Source organism: Schistocerca gregaria, chromosome 7 (assembly GCF_023897955.1).
Source record: "Schistocerca gregaria isolate iqSchGreg1 chromosome 7, iqSchGreg1.2, whole genome shotgun sequence".
NCBI classification, from domain to species: domain Eukaryota; kingdom Metazoa; phylum Arthropoda; class Insecta; order Orthoptera; family Acrididae; genus Schistocerca; species Schistocerca gregaria.
In genome coordinates, this window is record NC_064926.1 from 164,030,550 (window position 1) to 164,045,155 (window position 14,606).

Genomic DNA, 14,606 nt, shown 5'->3' on the forward strand with positions numbered 1-14,606 from the left:
TTACTAGTGTGGTTTCCAGGAGGGATAGTCTCCAATGGATCATCTACTTCAGTTAGGAATTTAATTTTGGCATACCTTTTCTCAGGATCACTGTCTTGTCATGGTTTTCTTTGATTTTTGGAACGCCTACAACATGGCTTGGTGCCATCACATCTTGCTAATACTCTGAGTGGGGTCTTCAGGGCTCCCTCTCAATTTTTATTTGCCATTTCCTGTCCCACCAGTTGTTCAGAGTTGCATGTCTTCTGTTGCCATGGGAAACCATGGGGTATTAAGTGTGCAGAACTAATGGCCATGTCTCAGGTGTTCTGTTTTAATAAACGGTCCTCCTTCACATGAGTTTTTGTAGTGTGTGGACTCAGTAAGTGACCTTCACAACCCAGTGTTTTCCTGCCTCCCCTTGGTCTCTGCCATCCATGACCTCACTGATCATGATCATGCTGCTTGAATGGTTGATTTCCTTTGGTTTCCTGTCCATGTGGGTAACAGTATAATGAGTTTGCCGATAGTCAGGCTGGGGAGGAAGGCTGCAGACACCTACCCTCCATTCTTCGTGACCCCTCTGGGAGCAGATTTGTGGCTTCACATCAGATTCCTTTTTGATTAGCTATGGGCTGACTCTTGGGGGAACAGGGAGCACCACCCTGTCTAATAACCTTTGTACAATTACAGGGACTTTGGCCACATGGTGTTCTTCCTTCCACCACTAACTATGGGAAACTATCATCCCCTGTCATCTTCATATCAGCCGTACCAGCCTGACTCGTGGTAATATGCCCTCCCTTATCACAGTTGTTAGCAGACAACCTCATGTGGTTACATCCCCCCTCCGCTTTCCTTCTGAAAATGGATTGTCCTCCCACTTGTAAGTACCTGAATGTCCTCCTGGAGCAGGAGTCCCTCATTTAGTGTTGCCATTGGTTTGGGAGGCCTTAAGCCTTGCCACTGTGTGGCCAGATTCCCCCCCCCCCTCCTCCCCCTTTTCCCTACATTTGGTCTGTTCTGTTGTACAATTTTGTTTCCCCTATTCTTGTCATGATCAGGGTATGAGATGAGGATCAAAATGAGTCAATGACAGTGCTGGTGCCCCCTCCCCCGCCAGCCAGCCAGCCAACCAACCAACCAACCAACCCCCCTCCCCCCCCCCCTCTCTCTCTCTCTCTCTCTCTCTCTCTCTCTCTCTCTCTCTCTCTCTCTCTCTCTCTCTCTCATAGCACACAGCGTGATGGTGGATGTAATTTATGTAATTTGTCAATTGGTAGGATAAACATTTCTGTAATGTTTGAATATCCTATTTATAGTACACTGCTTGACTCTAAAACAATATGAATTGGTAAAAGCATGTAAGTTCAGCTGTTAGGAAGCTGAATCAGCAACTTAACTTCATTGGAAGAGTTACGGGATGGTGTAAGGCACTATATAGGAGACAACTTATTGAACACTATTCTTGAGTACTGTTCGAATGTTTGATGTCCCCACCAGTTGTATTAGAGGAGGACATAAAAAAAATTAATAGACATGCTGCCAGATTCATTAGTTCTGTGAATACAAAGGTTAAAATAACACTCCATGAGATTAAAGGGGAATTCTTGAAGGGAAAAGATGAATTTTTGTGACACTTTATCTACATCACTACTCTGGAAAATTGGATGGAATGCAACAAGATTATGAGAAGGAAAGTTGCTACTCTCCATATAGCGGAGATGCTGAGTTGCAGATAGGCACAATAGAATGATTTTCACAATTAAAGCTTTCGGCCGTTAACGCATTCGTCAACAATAGTGGACAGTGAAGTGCTGCAGGTTAGATGAAGGGAAAGGGGGAGGGGTAGCAGAAAAGAATAGAAATAAAAAGACTGAGTGTAGTGGTGGAACCATGGCTGTGTAGCACTGGAATGGAAACAGGGAAGGGGCTGGATGGGTGAGGACAGTGATTAACGAAGGCTGAGGCCAGGAGAGATACAGGTCACTGTCCTCACCCATCCAGCCCCTTCCCTGTTCACAATCTAGTACTACACAGCTGTCACACCACCATCATAACGCATCTCCTTTTCCGCTACTTCCCCCCCATCCACACCCCCTCACCACTTGCCCTCTGCCTTTTGTCTCACCTGCAGCACTTCACTGTCCACTACTCCTCCTTCCCCTTCCCACCCCAGACTCCTCCTTACCCTCACCCAGTCGCCACTCCTATCATGCACTGGTGCTGCTGCTTGCAGTATGGTTTCAGTTGCCTGAGACTGCAGTCATGTGTGTAAGCTGCGTGTGGGGGGTGGGAGGGGGGAAGGGTGTGCGTGTGTACTTACTGCTGATGAAGGCATTTAACAGCCGAAAGCTACAATTGTGAGAGTCTTTTTGTCGTGCCTATCTGCGACTCAGCATTCCCGCTATATGGTGAGTAGCAACTTTCTTCTCATAATATTATTACATCACTACTCTGCAATTCAGATTCAAATGCTTGGCTTTCAGAATATTTCTCAATTAACAGGAGCTCAGAGAATGAGCTTTTGTGACAGACTGCATAATAATTTTATTGCCTCCGGTGCTATTCACATAAGGAGCATAAATACAAAAACGAGAGATCAGAGTTTATACAGAGGCTTAAGACAGTTTTTTCCCCTTTACTACATTTCTTTTACTACCACTGCTACAAAGTTACATACTTTGTGTATTGTTATCATAGTGTGTATTTACATGCAAAAGTTATTGGCAAGTCTGAAAACTGCCAGTCACAGGAAACAGTTTTGGCTATTCAATCTTTATATTTTGTTTCTGCATCATAATGTGTCACTGTATACAACAGATCAACCATAGTCAACAATATTGGACATAACTGTACACCTCTTTATCACTCTGTTTAATCTTGATTTATGCTTGATGATAGTTTCACTTGTATATGTCCATAATAAGGGTGTGTTAGGACAAAAATCCATGGTTGAGCAAAATGTGAACTTTTAAAGCACCCCTCGCCTTTTTTTCTTCTTGCTGAAGAAACCAAGAAGCATTTCTATTAAACAAAACTATACATCAAGATACGCTGCTTGTGTAATTCTATTTAAATGATTTAAATGGCTGGTATATTTCTACATATACTTGCCAGACAAATGGTGGTTGTAACAATGCAATGCCATGGTCATCTAGGGGTTGTTCTGGATATACTGAGTGGGCATTAAAATTTTCTGCAACCTCCCACACAGTCTCATCTGAAATGTGAAAACAGTCTTCCTCGCAGCCAGATGCCATTTGTTGCCAATTCCAAGTACATACATGGTAAAACAGCTTACGTAACAGACGAAATTGTGCCTACCAGAAGCCATTACCAGTGAACTGTAAATTGGACTGAAGTAACCCGGCAGGTACTGCTGCAAACACAAATACCTCATGATCTTCAGTAAGACTGCAGCCAAGAGACAAGTTTGGTTTTAGTACAAATCGAAACATAGCTTTTTATTATGTTTTTTGATTGTATTTTTGTTCTCTTTTGTTATTTAACATTTTGAATACATTATTTATTGTTTGTGAAACAGTCCACTTGGAAATATCCAAAGCACTTAGAGGTAGGCAATTACCTTCCTTTGTGCCCACATTTCTTCCATTCTCTTTCTGTGGGCTTCTTTCATGTCTTCAGGCCATGTTGTCTTCTTCTTGGGTTTTTCTTCTTGATCAACTTACCATTTGTGAATTTTGAACCTGAAGATTTTGCAGTTTTGGACATTTTCTGGTGTAATTACTGGTAACTTCAGATCAGTTTTGAGCTAAAAATCTGTTTCATCATACCAATTTTGGCTTAACTCATTTCATTAAAGAATTTGACTATTCATTTTGCAAGTCTATCTAGTTTCATTCTTTTAATGTGTCTATAGAATCTCAACTTAAATTTCCTAATGTCGTTGTGGATATTTGTGTATGGTTAGGTTTCCTGCCTGCCTCTGAGTAAGTATTGTTTGTCTAAAAGTTTTACCCATAGAATTTTTCTTCCAATTTTGTTTCTTTTAGGCAGTGTTTTTCAGTGTGTGTTTTCTCTTCAAAATTAATGTTTTCAGTCCATATAGGCTTTCTGGTTGAATTACTGTATTTTAATATGTTAGTTTTGTGTGCTTGGAGGTAAATCTCTTGTTGTGGATATTTTAGGTTAGTTAGTATGCAGTTTTCGTCTATTGGCAGCTAAAGTAATTTGCCTTCATTTTGATTCCATTACCCTGGATGGTTTCATGGAGATATTTTAATTGTGGCACTCGTTTAATTTTGCCATATTTGGTCTCCATGAATTTTGATGCCTGTTTGTTGTGGGCCATATATTCTGTCTTTTTGAAAAAGACCTGGAGATCAGTTTTTCTACAGTTTTCTTCAAGAGTTCAATCTGATTTTGGTTTGATGAAATGTCTTGAGTTAAGTGTTAAATCATCTGCAAATGGTAGGCAATCTATAAGTAACTTGAGTGTGCCTGAAGTGATTTCTTGGTAAAATAAAAAAAAATAAAAAAAAAATTAAAAGCCTGGGCTGAGTCCTGTGTGATATTCCCTAGTTTCTGTTTCAAGTTGCTTCTGTGTTCTGCAAAGCAGAAACACTAATAGGATTTTGTATGCAACTGATACTAATGAGATTCCACAGTAGTTATTTATACACTGAAGAGCTGAAGAAACTGGTCTACCTACCTAATATCGAGTAAGGCCCCCACAAGCATGCAGAAGAGCTGCAACATGATGTGGCATGGACTCAACTAATGTCTGAAGTAGTGCTGAAGGGAATTGACGCCATGAGTTCTGCAGGGCCGCCCATAAATCCAGAAGAGTATGAGGGGTGTATATCTCTTCCAAACAGCACGTTGCAAGGCATCCCAGGTATACTCAATAATGATCATGTCTGGGGAGTTAGGTGACTAGTGGAAGTGTGGACATGTGTGGATGCAGGTGACCAGACAGGATGCTTATGTACATGCCACCTGTCAGAGTTGTATCTAGACATATCAGGGGTCCCATATCACTCCAACTGCACACACCCCACGCCATTACAAAGCCTCCACCAGCTTCAGCAGTCCATTGCTGACATACAGGGTCCATGGATTCATGAGGTGGTCTCCATACCTGTACACATCCATCCACTCGATACAATTTGAAATGAGACTAGTCTGACCAGGCAGCATGTTTGCATTGATCAACAATCCAATGTTGGTGTTGACGGGACAAGGTGAGGCATAAAGCTGTGCATCCTGCAGTCATCAAGGGTACATGAGTGAGCCTTCAGCTCCGGAAGCCCATATCGATGATGTTTCATTGAATGGTTTGCTTGCTGATGCTTGGTGATGGCCCAGCATTGGAATCTGCAGCAATTTGTAGAAGGGTTGCACTTTTGTCATGTTGAACCAGTCATTGTTGGTCTCATTCTTGCAGGATCTTTTTCTGGCTGCAGCATTGTCAGAGATTTGATGTTTTACCAGATTCCTGATATTCACGGTACAGGCATGAAATGGTTATATGGCGAAACATCCACTTCATCTCTGCTTTGGAGATGCTGTATCCCATCAATCGTGTGCTGACTATAACACCACGTTCAAATGCCCTTAAATCTTGATAACCTGCCATTGTATCAGCAGTAATTGATCTGGCAACTGCACCAGACACTTGTCTTATATAGGCATTGCTAAACACAGCACCATATTCTGCATGTTTACATATACCTGTTTCTTTGGTGCTTCAGTGTATATGTTCTGTCCCCCATCTTGGGCAATGGGTAAATTACTATATTTTTCCAGTCTTCTGGAATTTATTGCTTGCCAAATTTCTTTTGTAGTTTTGGTGATATCTTTATGAATACCTTTTCAGTATATTTAGTGGTTATTATGTTGACAATTTATCTGTACACTGAATTTCCAACAGTCGTTATCTAAGTCTGACTTTTATTTTTTCTGCATTTTGTTTTGAAACTATCTCATTTTTTAAATTTGTTAGGTACAAGATCTGTCCAACATTTTGTTTACATACATACACCTGATGTTACTACATGCATACTTGTAGCAAATTTAACAAATTATCATGAAGTTACATACTTTCATAGTGGGATAAACAATAAATCTCTGAATATTCTTTTAGCTTTAGGTATTAAAGGTCTTTCCCTGCTGCAAATGGCTTCCCTGAGGGGGAATGTAGTGAGGAGAACTCTGGGGAGGCCACTGAGGCCTCTTTTTTGAAAACTGCAAAATATGCGGTGGCAACAGATTAATAGAGGTGTGGGAAAGGGGTAGCTATGTCTTACTGGTATCTTTTGAAAAGCTACGAGAGAGCTAGTGAGGATAAAGGAAAGCAATAAGCAGTGTTGGGGGGGGGGGGGGGGATGAAGGAAGTGGTTGGGAATTGGCAGTGGGTAGGAAGGCTAGCAAGAAGAGAATGTGGTCTGACAATTTTGTTGCCTTACAGGCTTCCAACTGTCACAGTTGAGGGGAGAGGAGCCTCAAAATGGCATAGAAGTCAAAAATGTGCTGCAGACTGTCAGAGAATAGAATGGCTAGGAATAACACTGGTATTAGAAAGAAGAGAGTACTGCTGCTAGGTATCAGTCATGGCAGAAGTGTAGGTCCTCAGTTATGGAAGTTAGGTAAAAGAATTTTCAAGCTGAGTGTTATAGGCCCTCTGCTGTTCTTAATCTATGTAAATGATTTAAAAGACAATCTGAGCAGCTCTCTTAGACTGTTTGCATATGATGCTGTTATTTACCAGCTAGTAAAATCATCAGAAATGCAAAATGACTTGTGTGATATCTGCATGGTGAGAACAGTGGTAGCTGTCACCGAAAAAGGAAAAGGGTGGGATAATACTCCATTATGTGCATGATATATGTTAATCACTTACCAAAGAGTGTAAAGCTTGAAGAAAAAGTTCACTTTACTGATGACAGCAACATCATATAAGGTGATAAAACACAAGAACCCTTATGAGAGAAAGCCAATGAAATTCTTAAGGATGCTGACAATTGGACAGTATGTAACACATTAACACTGTGAACACAAACAAAACACAGTATGTATTTCAGCATAAAGAGGGAAACGCATAGAGGATAAATCTACAGATTGTGTAACAAGCACACAGATTTTATAGATGAATATTCTCATTTAACCTGGAACGAACACAGATACTGGTAAAAAGAATGTCATTAGCATGTTATGCTCTTAGGATTCTATCATCAGTATGCATCAGCCAATGTCTTGTGGTGACATATTATTCGTACATACACTCAGTTCTTCATTACGGGATTCTTTGCTGGGAATCAAAGGCACATAACATGAACATAATTTTTTAACTGCAGGAAAGGGCTATATGAACAATAATTGCTGGTATTAGTCAAGCTCAGAGTAGAGTACTATTTAAAAATCTTTGAATACAGTTACCAGTCCGTCCAACTCAGGAAAAACATTACTTAGTATACCACTAATACTTGTACACATAACCATGGAACAAGAGCCAGTTTGGACCTACATTTAACAAGGAAAAACAAACAAAAATCTCAAAACTGCATTTTTTATTGTGAAATTTACTGATTAATGAATTGCCCTATGAGATAAAAGATAATCCTAAAATGCATTTGTTTAAAAAGGCAGCTAAAACAATCTTCATAAGTGCTGCAACTACACAGTTGAAGATTACTTAGAGTAGTAGTAAACAACACTACCACCATCTTGTCACATTACAGTATATGATCATATTGTAACACTTTCATAAGAAAATCATGTGCTGAGATATTCAGTGTGTGACAGTAAAAAATCTTGTTTTTCTACTTGGGAGGGGGAGTTTCTCAGGCAGATTTAATGTGGGGCATGAAGACATGCATAGGCATAGTTGTCTGTTTATGGGCCTGCAGTCTGTTTAGTGAATAGATTGCAAGTAGGGCAAGGGGCATAGCAGCATATTAGTTGTCCAGGAGTCACAAGTGGGTGTTAGTGTGTGCAGATCAAAACTGTTTCATATTATGAATAATCTTAATCAAACTGTGTGTAAATGAAAGGAAGTTGTGCAATGGGGACCAGTTGAATGAGGTACTGCAGGTGTTAACGCACTGATCTCATATTTGGGAGAAACGAATTATGGGTCTGGCCACTTAGGTTGCCTGTGGTTTCCCCAAATATCAGTAAATGCCTCGGTGGTTTCTTCAGCGAGGCCACAGCTGACTGCCTGTCCTATCCTCATGAAAACATACATAAATGTTCTATGTGTATGTATATTTTGATTACTTATTTTCATTGTGTTATGACAACAAATCCTATGTCACTGAGAGATGAGCCCTGGATAAATGAATAAATGAAATCATATACGACTTCATTCTATGGTCTTTTGGAAACAGGGGCAAGAGTTACCAAATACCAATTCTCTCCCTCTCTTCTCCCCTCCCCCCCTCTTCGCTTCCACGCACCTGTGGCCTCCCCCCCACTCCTCATACCTCCCTCTAGTCCCTTTCATATGCTTATGTTAGTTGAAAAAATTACTATATCATCGTTTTTGTGGCAAAAATTTTAAGCTTTTGCACTGGTCAAATATGTTTTACTAGTTTTTTCATGTACATAATTTCCTGAAGGTTTGCATTTGAATAAGTAGTTAAACTATTGCATCTCTCAGTAATTTATCAAAATACTAATAATTTTAGTTTTTCTCATATTACTTATATTTTTGTTCTTCATTTGTTTGTAGACTCAGCTTGGTCTGCTGGTTATCCTGATAGCAGCCATTCTTGATTACACAGTTGGTTCTTTCATTGGCCCACAAAGCAACGAAGCTATAGCCAAAGGATTTTTGGGATTTAATGGTGATGAAACATAAACTCGTATGGTTCTAGAGTTAAGAAATACCTTCTTAAAAATTATGATACATGACAAATATTTAATTTATAATAGTGATTAATGATAATTTCCTTACAGCTACTTTAATATCGCAAAATTTGCATGCAGATTACAGAGTCAGTGATGGTGTAGACTACACATTTTTCTCTGTTTTTGCTGTATTTTTTCCTGCAGCAACTGGTTTTCTTGCAGGTGCTAATATATCAGGAGACTTGAAGGTAATTTCCTTTTGTTTTGTTTCTAAGCATTTTGGAAAATACACATATAATACCAAAGTGCATCTTCCACAGGACCCAGAAGTAGCAATACCAAAAGGAACACTGCTTTCAATTTTCATAACTACTGTTTCATACCTTTTCATGGCGTTCATAGCAGGAGCCACAGTTGTGCGTGATGCAAGTGGCAATGTGCATGAAATTTCAGATCAAACCTTTTTGAATTGTACTGGTCGAACATGTAAGTGGGGATTGCAGAATAGCTTCACAGTAAGTATTTCTTTTTTTCTCTCTCTTCTAGATATTCCTACTATTTTATTAAATTCAGGAAACTAGTTCACAGCTGATGGAGTAAAAACTGTCAGTACCTCAGGGAATAATGTCTTCGGTAATGAGAGGGCAACAATTTGTAAGAGAACCATAAGTTAGGGTGTGCATGAAGTTCTGAGATTATGCACCTACAAAAGTTAAGCATATTCAGGAGAAAAGGAGAGTGCCAGGAAAACAGACTAGTAATTGCTGTGAGCTTTATGAGTTTGGTTTATTCACAGACTAGAATTTGGTATCACTCTAAGAAAGAAATGAGACTTGTTTCGATACCCATGTACTTCAAAAGGGAACAATCAGTGTGTTACAGTCATAGGGTCCACTTTATTTGCACTTTCCAAGAATCTTTTAGTCTCTTGATGAAATTTACAAATTGCAGTAGAGTGTTGATTATCTGAGCTTGGGTGAACTGAATGACTGCATAACCAAACTGTTACTCACATGTGCAACCCCCACAGCTACAGTCTTATACCCCCTAACTTCCCCTTGCCACCCCTTCCTTCCTTCCCTCCCTACTCTTCCTCCACTCCCCCTCCCCCTTCCCCATCCAAACCCACCAATATCAAGCTGCTGACAACAGCAATCGTTTGTGCTCTGTTACAGTAACTTGACAACTATGCCATGCGAAACAAATTTGCAATGCTTGGACGTAAACATGTTGTCCCTACCATAAGAGATAAAAAAAGAGATAAAAAAAGGTTAGAGGAAAGTGAATGTGCAAACAACCTATCTAATGACAGGGAATTTTTCCATGTTTAAGTTTTCAGTTAATTTTTTGTAATTCTGACTGGTAAGAACCGATACTCTAACAAAGGATATTACTGTATCCCGCTACTGGAGAATAATACTGCAGCATTAAAACATGAACGAGAGAGGAAAAAAAACAAAAACGAAAATATAACTAAATTGCAAAGGACATGCGCCATATAAAATAACAGTGCTCGTACAAGTGTCTGCCAACAGCAGAATGTGTCAAAGGCTTTTTAGTACCTTCTCCCACTTCTGGCTACAGAAATATGGCTGTTGGCTGTCTAAGTAGCAGTAGCAGCAACCAGCCACATGGTACCCGGAAAAATTTTACTGGCGCACCCAAGCTGTCGGATCACGGGTGCGCAGCAGGCCCGTATCTAGTGGGGCGTGAGGGCAAACCGGGGTATCTGAACCAGGTGGCAATTTCGGGGGGAGGGGGCAAATTCATATTTTTGAGGGAAAAAATCCTTGTTTCACAAAGCACCTAGCATCCAGAGCACGTCGGTCTATCGATGATTCATATGATTTTGAAACACACCCCTGCTGGTGTTTGAACACATTCTAATTGATTTCTGAATGAATTAGTTGATTTTTGAATGCGTGCGTATTGTACGTGATGTCTCTACCAACTGCAGACAAAACGGGACGGGCCTATACGAGCTGAGTGGAATAAAACCGAACCGGAGAATACCAACTGCTGCTTGTTTATGTGGTTGATTCGGTTTGCGAATGTTCAGCGTTGTTAAAATCACTAGCGAAATCCATAGATTCAGACTACCAGAGTGGAAATAAACGACTAACAGGAATAACAGGTAAGAAAGATTATCTTCTTGGTGTATCCAAGAAAGTGAAATTTAGACAGAAAATTTTTGGCCAGATAATTACACTAGACAGGGCCGGTTGCAGTCCCTGGCTAGCAGCTGCTTAAGTTCCATTCTGGAATTAGCACGGGAAACCCATTGTACGAACTCGTAATAATGCCTAATGGATAACTAAACTGGTGATTGTGGCAGGGTCAGTAAAGTTAACCGGAGAATGAGTTTTGACAGTGGTAGGAATAGTTAACAGAATTAGTGATGACAAGACTCTTTGTTAGAACGAGGAAGGAGAAGAAACGGGGACATCACACAGATTATGGAAGAATATGATGATTCCAGATTTATGCAAAAATTTGGTTCTACTTTTCGGTCTCGTGCATGAGAAACTGGAGCGTATGAATGAAATGTGAAACTACTTCATAACATAAAGCTTTTTGCTTGTAGTAGGCCAAATAGGTATTTCGTATTGGTACTTCGTGAATTTATTATCGTATTATAAAAATGGTCATTATTGCCAAAACAGTGTCACTTATTTGGTGTGTGTTACAATTGCTCAAATATTAGAAAGGCCTCCACGTGACTTGTATTTACATTTAGTGATTTTTCTGTTTGCTCTTTGTTTACTGCTCTCACGTCAAATGGCTGGGAGCTATTAAGTGAATTAAAATGTATTCATGTAATTACGGAAGACTAAAATATGTTACTAGTTTCAGATTTTATTTTATTTCCACCTTTCTGACAGTCAAGCATTAATCACCTTGCAGAACAATAAAGTCATTTTTGTTGGTTTGCTGAAGAAATTTGGCTTTTATTAGGGTTTCCTGCTGAGGCACTGAAGGCATTGAAATGAAGTGTTTAATTCCACACTATTAGCTAGTTTCAACTGTTCGCTGCATTTCAAGTGCACGTCTTCATTTTCTAGCACTTACTGCAATATGCCATAACAAAGAATGAAACATGACATAATACAGTACTAGTACTCGAAGAAAATTTGTGGCCCGAAAACCACACTGAAAAGCTTCATATCAAGTCGAGGTCTACATCATTGGGAATCTGGACATACGAATGTGCACTGTAAAGCAAACTATGCATTTTAGTACGGTTCAAGAAATTCCAATGCTCTTGGAGTATCCTCTCACATCTGGTTTCTTTCATGACAAGAAGTAAGATCTTTTAATGTTTTACACGTACGAACATAAGGGCTTCCTACGTCACTATAGCTGCGCAAGTGCGGTGACGCCTCTTATCTAGGCGTTTCAGTCCGGAACCCCGCAACTGCTACGGTCACAGGTTCGAATCCTGCCTCGGGCATGGATGTGTGTGATGTCCTTAGGTTTGTTACGTTCAAGTTGTTCTAAGTTCTAGGGGACTGATGACCTCAGATGTTAAGTCCCATAGTGCTCAGAGCCTCTTATCTGGCACAGTCTGGCAACTGCTGAAATGAATCTATTTCTAACAAGTCGCGGGAAAATATTGCGAACAGTTATTCGAAAAGAGCTATTTTCAAAGTAAATTTCCTTTTACGGAAGATGAACTATGTGCAAGAATGTACTATGAATTTCCTATATCAACAGTGCATTTGCTCTCTTTTAAAAATCAACTTTTTGATGATGAGCCATTTAGAATAATTTCTTGCTCAGAAGATCAGACATTTATGTCATTATTAAAAATTTTACTGGCGTATTTGTGTGATGTATCTTACAGTGTAACATGCGTTAAACAAATCATTACATGTGAAAGCCTAGCTTCTCTTGTAGCTTATTAATCTTCGAGATAAATATTATATGCAAAAGCTTTTCTTTTCTTGTAGCAACACTACGTATATTAATTTAAACCATTAAATTTTCCTGTTGTTGGAATTCAAATTTATACTTTTGTGATATGAAAATACGCAGCGTACATGTTGCTGCACATCAAAGATCTTTCCAAAACGTGTTTTTTCGCTGTGAGTTTCGTTTTCTAAAGTGCCAGGAAATTCCACGCTGCTGTATAAAACCATATCCATTCAAAGGATATATTTTACAGTTCCAAGGGAAAGTATACTATCACTTAACACAGAAAAAGTTTATTTTCACCTGGGAGAAAATGTATTTTTAACTGGGAGATCCAGGAAAAATCTGGGAATTTTTTTTCCTTGTCCGTGTATACACCCTGAATGAGTACAATGTTGGTAAGTTGACACGTATAGATATGAAAAAAAAAAAAAGAGAGCACAGTGAACTTTATGTATCTAAACTTGATTCTATTGATGGATCAACATGATGTAAAACTAGGAAGCCTGCCATGAACATGTATCTAGATGTTGCTGTTTACAAGTGGTTTGCACAAAAAAAAGTCACAAGGAGAATATATCTCCAGTCCCATTCCGTGTGAAAAGGAAATTCAGTTTAATGAACATCTTTTACACACTGTGTTACAGGCTTTGTTCATCTACAAACTAGAATTTTAAAGCAAGCACTGGCTGGTTAATTTGCTCAATGTCAGGACAAGGCATTCATGAGCTTCAAATACAAGGAGGAAAACTGTCTGCTGATTCTTCAGCAGCTGATTCTTTCAAAATTAAACTGAAGGATATGTTGAGGGAAGGTTATTATGGTCTCAAACATTTACAATGCTGACAAATCTGGGCTCAATTAGAAAGCTTCACCAAGAAAAATGTCTGCTTTGTATCATGAATTGCCTGCACCTGGCCTTAAAAAAGCAAGTATCATATTACTACCTTACCTTGTGATAATGCTACTGGTAGCCACAATTTTCCTGTGCTCATTGTCAGGAAAAATAAGAAACTACATTGTTTCAAACATGTTAGTTAATGTATCTGTGACACACATTCTTTATACTTCAACAATGTTCACCTGGATGAATAGTGCAATTTTCATGGAATGGTTTATGGAAGATTGATGTACCCTCTGTAAAATTGTATTAGTTAAGAATGACAGAAACAAGAAAACAGTACTGGTTCTTGACCATGCACCAACTCATCCATCATGTGGCATCTTAAAAAGATGAGTTCATAAAAGTGATTTTTCTTTCACTTAACATAACCTCCTCCCAGCAGCTCCCTCCTCATAACAGCTCATGGATTAAAGCATTATTGTGACTTTGAAATGGTATTACAGAACAGATATGTTACATAAGTTATTGTTAGAAAGAGAAGGGGGGAGAGAAGTCTGTCTGTTTATAAAGTCATAGAAACAATGATTAGGAAATGTCCTATATGAGAGGCACAGCTTGGGACTTCGTAAAGGACCAGAATATGAAAATGGCCAAAAATAAAATTCTGGAAATGACAGAGCCCTCAAAGTCTTGCTGAAAATGATGTGTCCAAAATTCTCTATATGCTAAGAGAGGTCAATTTCCATTAATCAAACAATGGAAAATCCAGAATGGAATGTAACAATAAGAGAGCAGGAAAGTTGCTACTCACCATATAGCAGAAATGCTGAGCTGCGATAAGCACAATAAAAAGATTCACACAATTTCACACAATCATAGCTTCCGGATATTAAGGCCTTTGTCAGCAGTACACACACACACACACACACACACACACACACACACACACACACACAACTTGTGCACACATCTGCAATCTCAGAGAACTGAAACTACAATACAATCAGCAGCACCAATGCATGATAGGAGTGGCGACTGGGTGGGGGTAAGGAGGTGG

At 39.3% G+C, this 14,606-nt stretch overlaps 1 protein-coding gene across 13 annotated transcripts in view; it reads left to right on the forward strand.

The window, feature by feature from the left end:
- The window catches only part of LOC126282231 (bumetanide-sensitive sodium-(potassium)-chloride cotransporter-like), a 221,222-nt gene that overhangs the window by 60,327 nt on the left and 146,289 nt on the right, over positions 1 to 14,606 (forward strand). For 4 of the 13 annotated variants that reach the window (XM_049981797.1, XM_049981800.1, XM_049981804.1 and 1 more), the window contains 3 exons: positions 8,675 to 8,789; positions 8,902 to 9,041; positions 9,114 to 9,308. In XM_049981797.1, the coding sequence (XP_049837754.1) occupies positions 8,675 to 8,789; positions 8,902 to 9,041; positions 9,114 to 9,308 (450 nt within the window). Of the gene's footprint in view, positions 1 to 8,674; positions 8,790 to 8,877; positions 9,042 to 9,113; positions 9,309 to 14,606 lie in introns of all 13 variants that reach the window. The other 9 variants (XM_049981807.1, XM_049981805.1, XM_049981808.1 and 6 more) reach the window with 3 other exon arrangements.